Source organism: Meles meles, chromosome 1 (genome assembly GCF_922984935.1).
Source record: "Meles meles chromosome 1, mMelMel3.1 paternal haplotype, whole genome shotgun sequence".
Lineage (NCBI taxonomy): Eukaryota > Metazoa > Chordata > Mammalia > Carnivora > Mustelidae > Meles > Meles meles.
In genome coordinates this window covers 192,833,575-192,851,952 of record NC_060066.1, presented here as the reverse complement: position 1 = coordinate 192,851,952, position 18,378 = coordinate 192,833,575, and the positions used below count along the sequence as shown (strand labels likewise).

The window sequence follows — 18,378 nt, the reverse complement described above, 5'->3', positions numbered from 1 at the left end:
GGAGACCCACAATCCGGAAGTGGCGCCAAAGCCTCTTCCGGTCCTACTCACGTTGCTTCTTTCCTAGCGTCGGCGCCGGGATGGTGAGTTCCCCTAAGTTGGGTTGTTAACTTGGGGGTCTGGGACTGGGGTGGGGGCCGACCCTTGGCCCTGACACACCTGTCCTATCCCCACAGAAGCCGATCCTGCTGCAGGGCCATGAGCGATCCATTACGCAGATTAAGTACAACCGCGAGGGAGACCTCCTCTTTACGGTGGCCAAGGACCCTGTGAGCGTTGGCAGAGGGCGGGCCGGCGGGAGCTTGGCGGGGGTGGGGTGGGGGGCGCCGGGAGGGGGCGAGTTCATTCTGCCAGGGCGACAGGTGCACAAGCCCGTTTTGCCGTGACAGAGGAACCAGAGAGCTACCCATTCGGAGAAGTAGGGAGAGACTACCCCGGGAGTAGGTGGGCGAGAGCATTATATCGCGAAAGACGCTGTTGTTGATAGGAGTGGCCGGGAGGAAAAAAACAAGAGACCATTAAGGAAGGGGAACGGGGACGAGAGTGACTAATCTTCCAGGGTCGGGAAACAGACCACCTCTAGAAGGGGAAGGCTGATCCTTGGGCCGTGAGGGGCAACAGAGGACTGCTTTACTGGAGGTGTCCCTGGTCTCTTTTCAGTAGGTCGTTCTGGGCCCCATCCTGCTTTTCACAGAGTGCGAACAGTCCCTTACAGTACAGCCTTTTGAGACACTTACCTATGGAAGACATTAACATAACAAGACCTGCATGCGAGTAGCAGTGTGACTTTGACCATGTCATTTAACCTTTCTAAACGTGGTTTCCTTTTTTATAAATTATGGGTACTTATTAGTACCTCCCTCGTGGTGTTGTCTTCAGGGTTAAATGAGATTATTCAAGTAAGGAGCTGAGCACAGTAAGTACCTCGTGCATATTAATGGAGAATTGGTAGTCACTTACATTTTAAATTCCGTAGACATCATTTTATTGAAGCCTCACAGATACCCTTTGAAGAAAGCATTATTGTGTCCATTTTACAGACAGGAAAATAAGCTCAGAGAAGAGAAGCAGTGTAGTTGAGGGTTTCGGGAAGGACCAGGACAATGGCATGGAGATGTTTTTGTAAGCCTCCTGACTCCCCTGCCACTTAACTGCAGGAAGGAGGAAAATCCAGAAGTTATTCTTTTTATCAGCAAGCTGCTGTTTCCCAAGAGATGAGCAGGAGAGGGCAAAATCTAGCCTGGCTAGAGGCTGCTGAGGGTTCCTGGGGAACCTCTAGGGAGGAGGCCATTGCCCTGCCTGGGATGTTTACCACACTGTCTTTGACTTCTCCAGATTGTCAATGTGTGGTACTCTGTGAACGGTGAGAGGCTGGGCACTTACATGGGCCATACTGGAGCTGTGTGGTGTGTAGATGCTGACTGTATCCTTGTCTTTGCTCTGAGTCTGTGCTCCCTGGGTCTGCCAGCAACGGAGAGGCTGCCGACTTGGAGTTGGGAGTTTGGGATGCTATTGTGGGTCTTGGGAATGATGCCTACCTCCTAATCCCTGGTTCGTTCACTGCTTGGGGGAGCATTCAGGACAAGTGCCAGTTCTAGATGAGGAGGTTAGAATGCTGTCAGGTGAGGGAGGGAGGAAGGCTGTCTGGAGCTGAATGGGGAGGTGAGTCCGTTGGTTTTCCAGGAGGACAAGGGCTCAGGTGTACTCGGTCATGTTTCTTAACACCCTCTTCAGGGGACACCAAACATGTTCTCACCGGCTCAGCTGATAACAGCTGTCGTCTCTGGGACTGTGAAACAGGTAAGTCTGGAACATTTGCTTTTTCACCAGACAGTGAGGACCCACAGCGTACACCTGTTTAGGTGAACAGGTTTTGGGGAAACAAAGATCAATCCAGAGATGGCTCCTGTTGTCAGGAATGAGAAAGAGACAAGGAGAGGAAGAGACCAGAAAAGAGGCAGTACAGTAAGCTAGAAGGCACATGAGAGAAAGCACGGAGCACTGTGGAAGGCTAGAGGGAGGCAGCTGACTGCCTGGAATGGGGACAGGAGCAACCCAGCCAAGTTTCCCAAAGTAAATGTCATATGGGCTGAGGCTTAAAGGATGAGAGAGAGGCACCACTTTGGCACATTCTGGAATGAACACATGGCAAAGTGTCCTATCCAAGTCATCTGATCTGATGGGAGCTCTTGCTTCTTGGGGGATGAAATAGACAGTCAGGAGAGAAGATGAGGCAGGCTAGGGTCTGAATAGGCCTCGAATTTCAGACTCAAGGGCTTGGCTTTGTTCCGTAGGACTTGGCATGCTGTGGAGGTCCCTGAGCAGGGAAGAGTGTATTTCATTTTGGCGAGGTCAGGTGGCAGTGGGGAGTATTGGAAGAACAGACCAAAGACACGGGAGCCTATTAAGCTGCCCCATCTAGCAAATATTCACTGGGCACCCAGTTCTGTGCTGGGTTGCTGCTGGGTTCTGGGGACACGCAGAGAAAGGAGAGCAGATCCTTGTGTTGGAGAAAGGCATTCTGAGGAGAAGACAGAGATATTACAGGGCACTAGGAGCAATGCCCGAGCAAATGGATGTCTGAGGAGAGATGGTGGGGCAGAAATTAAAAATCTTGAGCTGAAGCATAGTGAGGAAGAGGCAGTGGTGGGTTACGGTCCCTAGAGCTGGAGACAGCGGACAGGAGGATAGAGAGTGTCCTCCCCTCGATGCTGTCGGGCAAGGGGTAGCCCAGACTCTGCCTGTCCCCAGGGAAGCAGCTGGCCCTCCTCAAGACCAATTCGGCTGTCCGCACATGTGGCTTTGACTTCGGCGGCAACATCATCATGTTCTCCACGGACAAGCAGATGGGCTACCAGTGCTTCGTGAGCTTCTTTGACCTGCGGGATCCGAGCCAGATCGGTGAGCCCGCGCTGGGGGGTGGTTGAGACTGTGGCTGGGGTGAGGGGCGCAGCTCCCGAGCCCAAGGCCTGACATCTTCTCCCCCCACCACAGACAACAATGAGCCCTACATGAAGATCCCTTGCAACGACTCCAAGATCACCAGTGCTGTTTGGGGACCCCTGGGGGAGTGCATCATCGCAGGCCACGAAGGCGGGGAGCTCAACCAGTATAGCGCCAAGGTGAGGAAGAGGCAGCCCGAGCCCAGCAGAATGAGTCCCTTCACAAGGCAGGGTAGCAGAGTAGCGCAGAGTGAGGGCTGGGTTCAAATACAGAGGTCACCACTTTTGAGTTACGTGACCTCAGGCAAGTTACTCCCGTGAGCCTTTTTCTTTGTAAAACATTGCAAGGAGCCAGTGACGTCAGGTGCTCGAAAAACTTGTCACAGAGTACTCGGGATATGTTCAGAGTGATCACAAGGAAGTTTTCCCCGCCACCACTGGGTGCCAGGCCTTGCGCTGGGCTCTGAGGACAAAGACCTGAATCAGATGTGGGCCCTGCCCCCGGGAGACATACTGGCAGAGAGTGGGCACGGGAGCCGGGCTGTGAGTTCTGCCACCGTAGAGGTCTCAGCCAAGTACAAGAGTGCCCTCGGTCACAGAGAAGGTGGCCCGGACACATCAATGCTTGAGAATAAATGGAGCTTCAAGCAGGAAGAGAAGAGAGTATGGGGTTGTTGGGACACAGTATTGGGGGAAGTGGATAGTGACTAGATTTTTTTTTTTTTTTTGAGTGCTGGAAGGTAAGGAACCATGATTTTCCTTAGGCAATAGGGAATCTTTATTTTTTATAAAAGATTTTATTTATTTGAGAGAGGGATTGAGGGCATGAGTGGAGGGGCAGAAGGAGAAGCAGACTCCCCATAGAGCAGGGAGCCCCATGCGGAACTCGATCCCAGAACCCTGAGATCATGACCTGGGTTGAAGGCAGACGCTTAACCTGCTGAGCCACCCAGGCGCTCCCAGGAAGGAATCTTTATTTTATTACTATTTTTTTTTAGATTTTATTTATTTATTTGACAGACAGAGATCACAAGTAGGCAGAGAGAGAGGGGAATGCAGGGTCCCTGCTGAGCAGAGCGCCCGATGTGGGGCTGAATCCCAGGACCCTGAGATCATAACCTGAGCTGAAGGCAGAGGCTTAACCCACTGAGCCACCCAGGTGCCCCCAGGAGGGAATCTTTAAATGGCGATTGGCAATCAGATTTTTCTCTTTAGAAAGGTTTTGAGGGCTTAGTTTGGAGAATGGACCTGAATGAGGCAGTAGCTCTGGGGATGTGGAGCCCCAGACAGAGTCAAGAGACATTTAGGGGTGACTGATGAGGTGGGGGTAAGGAAAGGGTCAAGTGCGGGCTGTCTTGGATTTGCATCTGGGTGTCTGGATTCCTGGCCAGTGCTGGCCCGGACTACCATAAGGGTTAGTCAGTCACTCAGCAAACACAAACTATAGTCCACTAGGCCCCAGACCCACCCAGACCCACCCGCAGGAAGGGAATGGGAACCAAGGTCAAAGGCATACATAATGCTGGGTGCTAGCACATAGTGGAGCTGTTATGTGCCTTCAGATAGGCTTGACTGCAAAGCTTACTCCCCAAAATACAGAAGCCAGATAGTCCCTACCATGTGTCCACACTGATGGAGGAGACAAAAATACATCCTTCTCACGAGTAGGTAAAAATAATTCAGGAAAGGGGCCCTGGCTGACTCAGTAGAGCATGCAACTCTTGATTCTGGGGTCGTGAGTTCAAGCCTGCGATGGGCGTAGAGCTTACTTGAAAACAAAAAAAATAATTGAGGAAAGGAAAAAACCTCTGAGGGTCTCCTGTGTGCAAGGCGCAGTGCCCACAAGGCCTTTTAATCATCTAACCAGTGTCTGCAGGATATAGACCAGGTTCCGGTCACAACAAAGTCAAATGAGACACAGTCCCAGTATCCCTGCGGTGACCCTGGGTGTTGGGCTTTTAGTCCTCTTGTTTTCCAGAGAGAGAAATTGAGGTAGTGAGAGGTGCTTCTGAGGGCAGACTCGCAGACTCTGCTCTTTTTTAAAGATTTTATTTATTTATTTGACAGAGAGAAATCACAAGAGAGGCAGGCAGAGAGAGAGGAAGGGAAGCAGGCTCTCCGCTGAGCAGAGAGCCCGATGTGGGACTCAGTCCCAGGACCCTGAGATCATGACCTGAGCCGAAGGCAGCGGCTTAACCCACTGAACCACCCAGGCGCCCGCAGACTCTGCTCTTTGTGCTGCACAGGCTAACGGGCTCAGTGGGAAGGGAAGTCAGGAGATGAAGTAGCCCTTTGAGACGATCTAGAAAAAGCTGGACAGGCGGCAGTCCCAGTGGACTGTGACCCTGACCCTGGCTGGGCAGGGGGTGAGCACAGGCTCTGCGTCTTGCAGGACCTACGACAAGTCACATCACTCCTCTGAACCTTACTTTCTGCCTTTGAAAATGGCCTTTAAAAGACCACTTCATAGGGTCACTGTGAGGATGAACGAAGTCAGGTGTGTTGAAGCATGGCACAGTGCTCGGCGGAGTGTGACCGTTCACAATCTGGGCACTTTGGGTTGAAAGAAGGAGGAAGGGAAATCGGCTCTACCCGTGTAACATGCTGATTAGTTCCTGGGCCCCTAGATTTGGTCCCATCAGCCCGTGTTTTCCTAGCCTGACTGTGTTAATGAAGTGTGTACACGTGGGCCAGGTTAGGATGGGGGCTTGGGAGTAGGAGTGAATGTTGGTTCGGGGGATACTTAGGCCGACCCGACCCGACCCAGACACCCCTGCCCTGCTACCCCTAGCTGGGACAGGGAGCTGTATAGAAATCCCAGCAGAGCAGTGGGGCTGGCAGAGCTCGGGCTGCCTGGAGCCTCATTCTTCCGCCTTCCCCAGTCTGGAGAGGTCCTGGTGAATGTCAAGGAGCACTCCCGGCAGATCAATGACATCCAGTTATCCAGGGACATGACCATGTTTGTCACCGCCTCCAAGGACAACACGGCCAAGGTGAGCCTGGGCGAGGAGTCTGGGGGGGCTGCTCCCACCCCCTGCAAAGCTTTCCTCTTGCCCAGCTTTGCCTTAGAAAGACTCCTGTTACAGACCTCTTCCCCTGTCTTCTGTCTCTAGCTCTTTGACTCCACAACTCTTGAACACCAGAAGACTTTCCGGACGGAACGTCCAGTCAACTCAGCTGCCCTCTCTCCCAACTATGACCATGTAAGGAGACCCCACCCAGGCTTCCAGGATCTAGGTGTTCATCTAGCAGTTGAGATATGAACTCTTTGGGAAATAGTGTCAGGTAGAGGGGAGATTGCCAGAGCAATGAGAAGGCTGGAAGATAGGGAAGCCACAGAGGGCAGGGCAGGAGGTAGCTGAAGGATCTGTGTGGGCCCTGCCCTTCACATCCTCTTGGTCTGATGTAGGAGGTACTAAAATCTCATGGGCTGGGGGTAAAAAATGGAAAATGGACTTGCCTGCCCTTTGGGCCTGGGTAGAGTGTCTTCTTCCCCACAGGTGGTGCTGGGCGGTGGTCAGGAAGCCATGGACGTAACAACCACCTCCACCAGGATTGGCAAGTTTGAAGCCAGGTAAAGAGAAGGGATGCGGCACCTGGGTGGCTCAGTTGGTGAAGCATCTGCCTTCAGCTTAGGTCATGATCCCAGAGTCTTGGGATCAAGTCCCGCATCGGGCTCTGAGCAGGGAGCCCACTTCTCCCTCTCCCTCTGCGTGCTGCTCCCCTTGCTTGTGCTCTCCCTCTCTCTCTGTCAAACAAATAGAATATTTAAAAGGAGGGGCTTTTCCAAATTGAAACCCCACAGAGTGTCTTTCATGATGGACACAAAGCACGTACCTGAGGAGACTTCCTTATTTCTTCGCTTGCTAGGAGGTACAGCCAGATTTGTGGCCTTCCTGTGACAAGTGTGTAATACAGCTGCTATGAGCATGAGCTGGGGCTCCCTCTGAGGCCCTGGACCCATCCTCGTATTTCTGCGCCTGGTTTCCTCCACTCTGTACTGGGGACAGCGGTAGTAGGCTTCTCTTACAAAATCGTGCACAGTTAGTGCATGAGTTCCTACTCGCTGCCCGGCACATAGCAAGGAAGTGTTAGCCAGGCCTGCAGGCAGACACTTGGGTCCAGTCTTACCTTCCTCTTGTCCTGTTGACATTCATTCTCCCTCATCCCCATTTCCCCACTTTCTGCTTTGCCTTCGGGGAGTGGTACGTCCAACATGCCTTGGAAGGAGATGGAGAGTGACCTTTCCCTTCCCTCCATCCTCCTCCAGGTTCTTCCACTTGGCCTTTGAAGAAGAATTTGGAAGAGTCAAGGGTCACTTCGGACCCATCAACAGTGTTGCCTTCCATCCTGATGGCAAGAGGTAGGGCCCTGTGCAGGGAACTGAGCTCACCCCGGGTCTGGCCTCTGGCCCTTTCCTGTGTCCTGTCCACCCCGCCCCCTGCCGTGCCTGCCTCCCCTCACAGGGGACACCTGACTGGTCCCTGGCTCTGTGTCTCTCTCTCTCTCCAGCTACAGCAGCGGTGGCGAAGATGGTTATGTCCGCATCCACTACTTTGACCCACAGTACTTTGAATTTGAGTTTGAGGCTTAAGAAGCTTGGATCGCCATTGGGACCTGGAGAAGTTTCTGGGCCAGGGCTCACAGAAAGTTTTGGACTCTGAGAAATAAATCAGTTTGGAAATAAGTGGTTTCTGGTCAGAAAGTTTGTGGGGACAGTGACACCCCAGCAAGCTGGTACCATTCATAGGACATCTTTATTAGTTAGACCTCCCTATACTACAGACACTTGAAACCTGGAGCCTCGGTATGTTTTGGAGTAAGCTGGGTAGCAGGCGCCCTCATTCAAGGTCCAGAGGTGCTGAGGGAACTGGAGGGTCTTGAACATCTCAGCCACCATCCAAGGAGTCAGCAATTAAAGTTGGGGCTTAGAGGTTGGCTCACAGCCCTCTGTCTTCTCCTTAGATGCCAGTCTTTGCCACACCTTCTCCCAAGCCACCTGGGAAGGTTCAGGCGGGCGGATCCAGCGCAGAAACAGGCCTGAGGAGGAGGAGGAAGACAGATAAGGAAGCTCAGCAGAGGAGCTAGCTGCCCAGGGGAGGCAGTGGGGGAGGGAGGTCACCTTGCCACAGTCGCAGGCTCTGGGGTTCCACAGAGGGCCAGATGGCCAAGGGATTGGGGACGTAGAGCGGGTTCCGGAGTTTGCGTTGCACTTTCGGCTGGTTGAGCCCAGACCACAAGGAGTGGGTTCGAGTCCTCACTTCACACAGGCATCTGTAGGGAGTGAGTTTCCAGACTGAAGCTATGCCTTCTGGGATTCTGGACTGGGGACCCTGGTTAGGATGACTGCCACCCTGGGGGCAGTGACAGCCTCTCCTTTTTCCTGCAAATGTTCTTGCCAGTCAGATCCTGGACTGGGCACTGGGATAAAGTAGAACAAGACAAAGTCCTAGTTGTTCAGATCCCTTTAGCTCTGCCTGGAAGCATCAGGGAAGGTAACTGAGAATGGGCCCCGTGGCTGGTTCTGTCCGCAGAAGGTCACCAGGTGTCCAAAAGCGTGGAAATACAGGGCCAAGAGCAAGAAAGTGGGAATGGGCCCAAGTGAGTGTTGTTGGGTTTCTGTTTTTTTCTTTTTGAGAGAGAAAAAGCATGAGCAGGGGGTGGAGGACAGAGGGAGAGAGAGAATCAAGCAGGCTTCACGTCCAGCACAGAGCCCATTGAGGAGCCCAACACGGGGCTCAGTCTCACGACCCCGAGATCATGACCTGAACGAAATTAAGAGTCAAATGCTTTTGGGTGGCTCAGTGGGTTAAAGCCTCTGCCTTCGGCTCGGGTCATGATCCCAGGGTCCTGGGATTGAGCCCCGCATCAGGCTTTCTGCTCAGCGGGGAGCCTGCTTCCTCCTCCTCTCTCTCTGCCTGCCTCTCTGCCTACTTGTGATCTCTCTGTCAAATAAATAAAATCTTTTTAATTAAAAAAAAAAAGTCAGATGCTTAACCAACTGAGCTGCCCAGGCTCTCCTGTTTGTTAGTGAATTTTTTAAACTGGTGACAGAACAGTGAGGCGGCTGTTCCCACAGCCTATATGGAAAGAAGATTCTGGACTGGGGTTAATAGGAGGGGCCTTTGACAGGAAAGGCCAAGATAAAGTTTTAGGAGAAAGGCTATATATGGAGGACGGGAGAGGGAGGTACATAAAGATAACGGTTTCTCAGCTGGATGACCCAGTTGTGGAATCAGTGAAAACAACCTTGCAGGACAGGAGGGGGGATAGGCGTGGGGGGGAGGGGGCAGGTTGGCAACAGAAGTGAAGAGAGGACTGGGCCCTCCCTTCCCTCACATCACACTGATAAGAGAAAGACGGCTTTGGGGGGCTTGGGAGCATGTGCAACAGGGAAACCAGATCGTAAGAACCACCATCGCTGGGGTGCCTGCCGTGCTGGGCACTGCGCTGAGCACTTCCCATGCTTTAACCCGGCTAATCCACATGTGCCCACCCTGTGGATGCCGGCTGCTAGAAGACTCCGTGCTACTGACAGGAAACACGTTTTCCATGATCATGCAGCAGGTGAGTGATGGGAGCCAGAAGTTAAGCCCAAACAATTCGACTCCATTTCCAACCTCCACTCTTGCTTCACTAGAATCAACCCTGCAAAGTGGTAGAGAGCCCCAGAAGTGATTTCTTTGGCAGCAACTTTCCACTTCAGTCCTTGTTTTTTTTTTTTTTTTTAGATTTTATTTATTTATTTGGCAGACAGAGATCACAAGTAGGAAGAGAAGCAGGCAGAGAGAGAGAGGAGGAAGCAGGCTCCCTGTGAGCAGAGAGCCTGATGCGGGGCTTGACCCCAGGACCCTGGGATCTTGACCTGAGCCGAAGGCAGAGGCTTAACCCACTGAGCCACCCAGGCGCCCCTCAGTCCTTGTTTTTAAGCTAGGGGTGCACTGGCTCTCGGCTCTGAAGAGAGTGGGTAGGTCTGAAGAGTGGGCCTTGGGCCCATTCAAATCTGGGTTTGCAGAAGTTAGGGGGAAGGGTGAGATTTGGAGGCAGGGGAGGAGAGAACATGCAAGAGTTTTCCCCAAAGAGAAACTCAGCCAAAAGGGAAAGATGTCTTCTAGGGACCTCGGCGCTGACACAGCCTGGCCTGCGCCTGGCCCCTGACCCACCGTGATGGTCCCTTCGCTCACCTCTCCTTTTCGCTGCTGCAGAGGAAGGTGCCAAAAGGGGAGGCATAGGCGTGCTCAAACAGGGCCAACAGCAGCCCCTCCCCAAACTCCAGCGACAGCGGGAACTGGCGGCCCAGCTGCCACACGCAGTCCAGGAAGAGGAGGAATGTGGGTGCCTCGTGCTTGGGGCGGGCATGGGAGAAGGCCGAGTGGGCACAGCGCAGCTGGAAGGGGTGGCCGGCCTGGGAAGGGGGCAGAGCGATGGGCACAGGGAAGCAGGTCTCTGGATGGAGGGGCAGGGCTGGGGCTGAGTGGCCACTTACCTGGATCCACTCGCGCTCCACCAGCTCCTGGAATCCAGTCATGGTCCGGCTCAAGGGGTCCAGGATGAGCTGGGCCAGCGAAGTCACCAGCAGGGTGCTGTCCGTGCCTTCAGCCCCGTGCACCAGGACGCAGGCCTCTTCCCTGTGGGCCAGGGCTGTTAACAGTGGCCAATCCTTCCCAGCCTGAGGTGGACGGGCCAGGAGTCAAATGGACCCATTTTCAGGCTGTCCATGCTTACTGTGCCCAGGGGGTTGAGGGCCTTGCTGTCCGCCCTGTTCTCTGCCTTGTGGCAGGGGCTTACCTCTCCATGCCCCGGGCTGCTAGGCAGGCGGTGCTCAGGGCCTCTTTCACATGTGCCAGCCAGCGGCAGGCCTCTTGTCGACTGAGCCAGCCGTCCATGCTCTGCTCCAGGTCCCTGCAGGCTTCCACTAGCCACACGAAACTCTCCTGTAGGGGCCGTCCCCTGTACAAGTGGGAATCTGGTCATTCCATCCCCAACCAAACTCTGGTGAGCACAGCCTCGGAACAAGTGCTCCAGACCAACAAGGCAGACAAAGAGGAATCCATGTTACAAGAGGGACACAGGACCCTTTGGGGAGCCCACCTAATCTCATGGAAATGATTCTGTATCTTGGAGGACTCCCCAATCTGATGGAGAAGACCCCAGACCTCTTGGGGGAGACCTGGTCTGTTGGGGGGTACCTGGGGAGTGGTCACACAACCCTCCTGGGAAACAATGCCCTGGGAAACCCCCAGTCTGATGGAAGCATCCCAGTACTGTTGTAGCCCAGTCTGATAGGAGCAACACGGTAGTCCCTGGGGAGTCCCAGTCCAACAAGAGAAACACAACCCTCTTAGAATTCTGGTCCCTCTTCCTGCTTCCCAGGAACTGCTCAGCTCAAGATCACTAATGTGACCTCCTGCCCAAAAATCTCATGGAGAATTTTCCAGCCTTTTGTAAAAGGCTGCAATGCAACCCCCCCTCCCCCGCCTTTAGGATAAAGTCTAAGCTCATGATGATGGCATTCAAGACCTTTGCTCTGGTCCCTATTGCCCCTTTAGCCCCAACTCTCTCTGCCTCTACCCCGCCCTCTACACATCCACCATTCCAAAGTGCCTGCAGCTCCCTGAACAGGACAAATAACCTGAGGCTCAGCTCCGTGCACTGGCCGTTCCTTCCACTTGGAACGTCCTTCTGCTCTCTGGCCCTTCCTCCTCTTCCAGGTGTCAGCTAAGGCCTCCAGTTCTCAGGGAAACTTTTTTTTTTGCACTCCCTACACACAGGAGAGGGGCATCACCTCTGTCACACCCACCGAACCCTAACTGCCCTCCTACTGCTGATCCCGCAACCAGGTCTGGGCTGCCCACGGTCTCCGCCTCCGGGCTCAGTCAATGTTGGTTGAATAAAGGAATAGACAGTTTTGTATTCCACTCTCCTCAAAACACAGAAACTCCCTGAGGACCTGCTTTTGGTACTACCATCGCCTGGATAGACACGGCTGTGCAGGTAGAGCTGCAGGGAAGGGCTGGGACCCATGGGGATCTGAGGGTGTGTGTGTGTGTGTGTGTAACCCATGGGGATCTGAGGGTGTGTGTGTGTGTGTGTGTGTGTGTGTGTGTGTGTGTGGTGAGGCTGTTCCTGGAAGACAAAGACAAGTGTCAGTTTAATGTAAAGAGATGCTTTTTCTTTCCAGGCAGAGTTCGGGTGCCTAGAGAGGAATGAGCTTTGTCAGTGAGGGGTGTGCAAGTGGGGATGCTTACCGTATAGGATGGCTACCCAGAAATGCCTAACAGTCCCCAAGGTTCCTGGAAAACACCCCCCCCCCCACTCCTCCTGCCTCCCCGCTACACACACGTATCCCTGAAGAGTCCGGTAAGAGAGCGCCCAGGAGAGGACTGAAAGACCTCTCACCTCTCCAGGGGCCGGTGCAGCCGTTTCCAGCCAGGGTAGGCGGCTTTGGCCTCGGTGCCACCCCCAGTCACACGGGCCTGTTTGGCGGCCTGAGCGGAGCGCGTGTCCAGGATGAAGCCCGGGGCTCCAGGGCGAGCTCCCGCCAGCACGGCTCGCAGCAGCTCCTCGTCCTCAGCGCAGCGCCTTTTCTGGGGACCAGTTAGGGGCTGGCTGGAACGTAGCAGCACCTGCGGATGGGCACTCCACTCCAGAAGCCATAGACACCCAGCCCCGGCCGGGGACTTCGCTCAGGGAGCCCCTAGGGAAGGTCTACACAGTAAGTCGGGTCTCGAGCTGGCAGGGGCGGGCTGGAGGGCAGGGTCCCTAGCGGCGGAAATCACAAGGCACGGGCCCAGGCTTGGGTAGGGTGTAGCCGAGGGGGAAAGGGACCCTAAGAGTAGACCGCGGGCGGGTCCAGGGTTGACAAAGACCCGACTAGACTCCAGGGACCCGAACGGCCGGGGGCGGGGCCCAGATTGGCTAGGCTCCGCAGCCTCGGAGAGGGCTGCAGGAACGGAGGGGGCGGGGCCCGTTGGGGGGAGGGTGGAGCGCGGCCACAAAGGGCAGGAGCCTGGGCTGCAAGCGCGCGGCCACAAAGGGCAGGAGCCTGGGCTGCAAGCGCGCGGCGAATTTGCCCTGCGGGTGCAGAAAAGGGCCAAGAAGGGCCGCAGTTGTTCCTAGTGGCGGAGTCTGGGGAGGGGCGGGCTCACGGTTCCGCTGGGAGCGTGGTGGTAGCTGAGCACAGGGAAGCGGCCTCCCTGGCGGAAGCGGGCGCAGCGCGCCAGGGCATCGTCGTCTACAGCGCGAGGCACGATCACGGCGCGGGGGTAACTGGGGCACAAGCTGAAGTCCTCGTTCACCTCGCTCAGCCTCCAGGCGTTGGTCTGCGGTGCAGACAGAGGGGAAGGTCGGGTTAGGGCACTCCGTGAGCGCCCGGACCTCACGCCCTTTCCAGGCGCGGCGCTCGCACAACCGCGGGCCCCCACGACCGCACCCACCTCGCGAGCTACTCGCTTGTAGTAGCGTTCGGGTGGGTGGAAGTGCCAGGCGTCGCCCAATCTCAAGCCCTTGGGACGGTAGAAGAACGGAAAGGAAGTGATGACCGATTCCAAGGACGACAGCGCCTGGGGGAGGAAGTCGGGGGATCTGGGCAAAGTCGGAATCGTCTCACGCGCGCCCTCCCAGCCCCTCCGCTCCGCAGCTCCCTCCTCTGCGCGTACTCCAGACCACCCTGCATCCCTTGCTATTAGCTGTGTGCCAGGATAACACCGGATGCTGAGTTTCCTCGCGCAGTAGCCCGTTAACTCCCGTCATTACGAAATAGGGATCACTTAAGGGCTTCGGGAGCACCGTTGGCGCACCTCGATGGAACGGGCGATGTCCAGCGTGGCTTCCACGCCCTCTATGTCCAGCTGCAACACTCGCAGGTCCTTACAGCGCAGCGTGATGGTGCCGGAGTCACCGGAGACCCTGGGGATGGACAGGCTTCGTCTTAGAATCCTCCGCCCCCCACGAAGGGAGGAGAAACGAGTTTATTAGGATTGGACGTAATGCAAGGGGGCACCAGTTCCAACTGCGCTTGCCCTTCCCCCTCCTCTGCGGAGCCCCGAGCTTCGCAACTACGGGGACGCCCCCGCCACGTCTCACCGCTTCTCGATGGAGTCTACACTACGCAACAGCAGAAGCCACAGGTCTGAAGTCCCCTGAGGCCCTGGCGACAGCAGCAGGTGGTGGCCGGTGACGCATAGCGTGCCACGCAGTGGGGGCGCCTCCGGACCCCGCAGCAGCTTGGCTTGGGCCCGGCCGGTGCGGATCAGTTCTGAGAACTCCATTCCGCCTGTGGTGGGCCTAGGGCCCAGCAGAAGGACGGACTCCAGGAGCGTCAGGCGGGGCGAGCGCGGGCTCGGAAAGGGACGGGAACTGGCGGGGCAGCTGGCGACGCCGGCAGGACAGCTGTTAAGGAGGCCCCTTGGAAGAAGAGATCGAACAGTTTCACAGAAATTTCCCCATCCTACTGCCAGCACCTCTGAGCGAGGACCCCAGCCAGACCCTGTTGAGGAAAGCTCAATTTCATCCATCTGTGAAATGGGGAGAATAATCTTGCTTAAAGCTCTTTACCTCGTGCCTCGGTCTCAGGTGGCACTCAACATTTTTTTTTTTAACCTAGCTGCCTTCACTCTCGCTGACTTAAAAAAGAAATATTACCATTTCTTCTTTTGTGCCCTGGTGGAAAGGGTGGAAAGGGTGGGCGTGAAACTGGGAACTGTCTGCTTCCTCCCCCTACAGCTGAGACTGGGTGGGGGAAATCCCTTAGTCCACCTTAAATGCAAGCAGCTGTGTAGTTGGCGCCCCTCCCCCACCACAGCTGGAAGTGCCTGCCTGAGGGCGCCCTCTACGGGGGCTGCTTCTGGCTTAGTCCTGCCCTCGGAAGCCCCGTCTACCCCTCCATCCTTCAACCAAATATGAATTGCCCATACACGGAGCTGGGCCCTGTATTTGGTGAGGGGACCCAAGGATGGCTGAGGAAGGTTCTGTTCATTAGGATTTTCCGGCTGGCAAGAGACACGCCTAAGCTGGTAAACCACAAGAGGTGAAAGGATTTTCTGGAGGACCCATCCATCCATCTATCCATCCATTCAATTATGCTTTCATTTTTTAAAATTCTTTTCATTCCTTAAACACTGATGCCTACACTGTTAAGCAGTGATTACTAAGAAGAATAAGACCGACACCTGCCTTCGAAGGGCCTTTTGGTCCACTAGGTTGCAGGCGTGCTTTCGTGTGTGTGTGTGTGTGTGTGTGTGTGTGTGTGTGTGTGTGTATGCGCACATGCATGTCTGCAAAGCCCTTCTTTTAAAAAACACACACACAGGGGCGCCTGGGTGGCTCAGTGGGTTAAGCCGCTGCCTTCGGCTCAGGTCATGATCTCAGGGTCCTGGGATCGAGTCCCGCATCGGGCTCTCTGCTGAGCAGGGGACCTGCTTCCCTCTCTCTCTCTGCCTACTTGTGATCTCTTTCTGTCAAGTAAATAAAATCTTAAAAAAAAAAAAAAGTATAAGGTGGTCCTTTCACATCCTTATTTTAAACACACACACACACACACACACAAAGAAAAGAAATCATAGGTGGACACCCAGAATACAAACATAAAATCGGAATGAGCTGTGAAAGTAGCCACACGTAAAGGAGTACAAATTGTAAAATTCCAGACCAGCTGGGATGGGAATTCGTTAGAAATGCAAATTATCAGCCCCACCACCACGTGTCGCCTTAAATACATTTTCCAGGAGATTCCCATGTACACTGAAGTTTGAGAACCATTGGAAAGTACACAAAAAGGCAAAACGAATCGCTGCTGTCAGAGATTGGGAGAGCAGTGACAGGCCAGGGGCACCTCCTGGATGCTGGGAATGTCCCGTTGTTCCATCTGGGTGCTGGGTAAGCAACTGGGCTTAGTTCAGGAGAATTCAGCAAGGCATATCATTATTTATGATGTGGGAAGTTTTCTGTGTACCTGTTATATTTCAATACAAAGTTTAAAAAAGAGAAGAGCTCTGGTTGAAGCCCTGGGAAGGGCAGGGAGAGGGAGGGTCTAGGAGCCCATCTACAGCTCTGCCTTTAACCCATACACAGTCCTTGAGGGATTTCCAAGGGAACCTAAAGTCCTTAGGGTACAGCTCGAAATCACTGATCTGTCCCAACAGAGAGTCAGTGACTCGTCCAAATGTCATGAGGACAGAGGGCAGCTCATCAACCTTCTATCCACTCCCCACCCCCCCTTAACTTGGGTCTTGGGAAGAAGGCCAAGACTCTAGTGTGGATGATGCCTTTCTCATCCTGGAGCAACTTCCTTTCTGGGAACTGGGTGTCTCCTTTTGGGCAAAGACAATAAAATTCATCCAAGGGGCAGGAGAAGCAGGACTCCTCCTGCCCCCATCCGGATGGCATCACGTGGCTCCCGGGTTAGCAGGCCAGGAAAATCCCAGCCCTTGCACAGTCGGCCTCATATACCTCTCTCAACACCCACGCTGACACACTCAGCTTCCCTGACCCACCTTGGACAGTCCCCATCACATACTCCCTGGCACAGTTCTGTCCCCCTCAGCTCCCGCCGCCACCTCCCAGCCATACTGCCAGCCTTTCCCAGAGCTGTGGCTTCGCCCCGTCACTCACCCCAAACCCACCATGTCCCTGGGGCCACTGAAATTCCAGGCAGTAGGCGAAGAAACTGAAGAGGACGAGGAGGAAGAGAGCCTGGACTCTGTCAAGGCTCTGACGGCCAAGCTGCGGCTGCAGACGCGGCGGCCCTCGTACCTGGAGTGGACGGCTCAGGTCCAGAGCCAGGCGTGGCGCAGGGCCCAAACCAGACCTGGGCAGGGGGGCCCCGGTGCCCTCTGCGGCTTCGACTCAATGGATTCTGCCCTTGAGTGGCTCCGACGGGAGCTGGTGAGTTGGGTGGGGTGGACAGTCGTCCTTGGGACCCAGGAACCGTGGGCGTGGGGAAGGGACAAGGACAGACCTCACCTCCAGCAACCCGCCCCACTCCTGTGGCTCTGTCCTGGGGTTAAGGAGCCATGAAAGGTCTTGTCCAGTGATTTATTCAGGGAGACTTGCTGAAGCAGGGTTCCATCCAATCTACCTACTGCGGACTACTGTGGCTCTGGAGACAGATCCCTGCCCTTTGGGAGGCATGGCCTCCCCTACCCTGGGAATTGCTGTACCTCCAAGACCCAGTGAAGGACGAAATGAGGCACTGACCACACTTTAGGCAGAAGCTGAACTGGCCAGCATTATGCAGGTGGCTCTTAACCTCATGTGTGCCAACAAAAAGATGTCTATCCTCTAAATTAGAGACTGCGGTTTAGTCGACCTGGGGTGAGGCCCCCAGGCACCTCTATTTGTCTAACAATCGCTCCTTAGTTTTAGAGCAGGATCTGACTGATGGGGAGGGATCAAGCTGGGGCGAGAGGGGGTGGGGAGGACACAGCCTGTGCAAAGACCAGGGTGTTGACAGGAAGGGAAGACTGACGCGAGCAGCTGAGGATGGGTGCAGCGGCCTCACGCCCCCTCTCGGCTGCAGCGGGAGATGCGGGCTCAGGACCAGCAGCTGGCCGGGCAGCTGCTTCGGCTGCGGGCCCAGCTGCACCGGCTGAAGGTGGACCAAGCCTGTCACCTGCACCGAGAGCTGCTGGACGAGGCAGAGCTGGAGCTGGAGCTAGAGCCAGGGGCCGGCCTCGCCTTGGCCCCGCCGCTGCGGCACCTCGGCCTCACCCGCATGAACATCAGTGCCCGGCGCTTCACCCTCTGCTGAGGGGCACCTGCGGGCCTCCTGAGACCTCAAAGGCCCCAGCACCTGGCAAGGGGTGGTGGGAGAGTTGGGGGGGCTGTCACTCCGTTGGGAGCATAAAGCCCCAGCATCCTGTCGCCCCTGCTGCCCTAGCTTGGGGAGGGGTGGTTGGAGGAAGGGGAGAAGCTCACAGACCCCCAGGCTCTTCAATAAAGGCCCTCTGTGTTTCCCATCAAGGTCTCCACAGTCATTTACTCGGGCCCAAGGTCACGGTGTGTTTGTTGTCTGTAGCTGTGGCCAGGGCTTCCACTACAAGAGAGAAGGCCTGGGCTGGGGGTAGAGGCGAACAGGTGGATCCCATCTCTCTCCCAGCTCCAGTTCTGTCTCCCTCTCTTAGCAAGTTCAGAACTGGGCATGAACTTGAAGTCCTGAATCACCCCTACGGAAGGTGACAGGTCCACAGGTAGCTGAAGAATGCAGGACCCGGAAACCGGGGTTCCAAGCCAGCTCCACTGCGTATTTCTTTTCTTTTTTCTTATTTGAGAGTCAGAGAGAGAGACAGAGAGAGAGACAGAGAGAGAGAGACACACACACAAATAGAAAGTACGAGCAGGGGGAGAGGCCAAGAGAGAAGCAGACGCCCTCTGAGCAGGGAGCTGGCTGTGGGGCTCGATCCCAGGACGCTGGGATCACGACCCAAGCTGAAGGCAG

The 18,378-nt window shown here is 55.2% G+C and overlaps 3 protein-coding genes across 4 annotated transcripts; 2 read left to right on the top strand and 1 right to left on the bottom strand.

Annotated features, from left to right (window-relative positions):
• The first annotated feature begins 5 nt into the window (after nucleotides 1-5).
• Nucleotides 6-7,629, top strand: EIF3I (eukaryotic translation initiation factor 3 subunit I). The gene is made up of 11 exons (XM_045999811.1): nucleotides 6-83; nucleotides 177-269; nucleotides 1,336-1,423; nucleotides 1,735-1,800; nucleotides 2,752-2,901; nucleotides 2,995-3,122; nucleotides 5,825-5,935; nucleotides 6,056-6,145; nucleotides 6,443-6,516; nucleotides 7,213-7,305; nucleotides 7,455-7,629. The coding sequence occupies exons 1-11, from the start codon at nucleotides 81-83 to the stop codon at nucleotides 7,534-7,536; spliced, it is 978 nt and encodes a 325-aa protein (XP_045855767.1). The 5' UTR covers nucleotides 6-80; the 3' UTR covers nucleotides 7,537-7,629.
• A 59-nt stretch (nucleotides 7,630-7,688) lies between these two features.
• LOC123938434 (myotubularin-related protein 9-like) lies at nucleotides 7,689-15,252 on the bottom strand. 2 transcript variants are annotated; one of them, XM_045999800.1, is made up of 10 exons: nucleotides 14,028-15,252; nucleotides 13,742-13,850; nucleotides 13,379-13,447; nucleotides 13,091-13,264; nucleotides 12,342-12,568; nucleotides 10,731-10,892; nucleotides 10,429-10,570; nucleotides 10,127-10,347; nucleotides 8,065-8,216; nucleotides 7,689-7,982 (listed from the first exon to the last, which is right to left on the bottom strand). In XM_045999800.1, exons 1-10 carry the CDS (start codon nucleotides 14,456-14,458, stop codon nucleotides 7,858-7,860), a joined length of 1,812 nt encoding a protein of 603 aa, XP_045855756.1. In that variant the 5' UTR covers nucleotides 14,459-15,252; the 3' UTR covers nucleotides 7,689-7,857. The 2 variants fall into 2 exon arrangements, with proteins under 2 accessions (XP_045855756.1, XP_045855749.1); XM_045999793.1 differs by having other exon boundaries at nucleotides 7,693-7,982; nucleotides 13,379-13,504; nucleotides 14,028-15,249.
• Nucleotides 15,253-16,392: 1,140 nt separating this feature from the next.
• FAM167B (family with sequence similarity 167 member B) lies at nucleotides 16,393-17,893 on the top strand. The gene is made up of 2 exons (XM_046019460.1): nucleotides 16,393-16,826; nucleotides 17,461-17,893. Exons 1-2 carry the CDS (start codon nucleotides 16,566-16,568, stop codon nucleotides 17,689-17,691), a joined length of 492 nt encoding a protein of 163 aa, XP_045875416.1. The 5' UTR covers nucleotides 16,393-16,565; the 3' UTR covers nucleotides 17,692-17,893.
• Nucleotides 17,894-18,378: the final 485 nt, after the last annotated feature.

Bases quoted from the DNA above. Each gene is read 5' to 3' on its own strand.
- EIF3I (XM_045999811.1), top strand. The intron at 1,424-1,734 runs GTATCCTTGTCT...CACCCTCTTCAG, and splicing joins GTGGTGTGTAGATGCTGACT to GGGACACCAAACATGTTCTC. The intron at 3,123-5,824 runs GTGAGGAAGAGG...CGCCTTCCCCAG, and splicing joins TCAACCAGTATAGCGCCAAG to TCTGGAGAGGTCCTGGTGAA.
- LOC123938434 (XM_045999793.1), bottom strand. From the start codon at position 14,458: ATGGATGAAATTGAGCTTTCCTCAACAGGGTCTGGCTGGGGTCCTCGC. The intron at 13,265-13,378 runs GTGGGTGCGGTC...TCTGCACCGCAG, and splicing joins ACAAGCGAGTAGCTCGCGAG to ACCAACGCCTGGAGGCTGAG. The intron at 10,893-12,341 runs GTGAGAGGTCTT...CCACTTGTACAG, and splicing joins CTGCACCGGCCCCTGGAGAG to GGGACGGCCCCTACAGGAGA.
- FAM167B (XM_046019460.1), top strand. From the start codon at position 16,566: ATGTCCCTGGGGCCACTGAAATTCCAGGCAGTAGGCGAAGAAACTGAA. The intron at 16,827-17,460 runs GTGAGTTGGGTG...TCTCGGCTGCAG, and splicing joins AGTGGCTCCGACGGGAGCTG to CGGGAGATGCGGGCTCAGGA.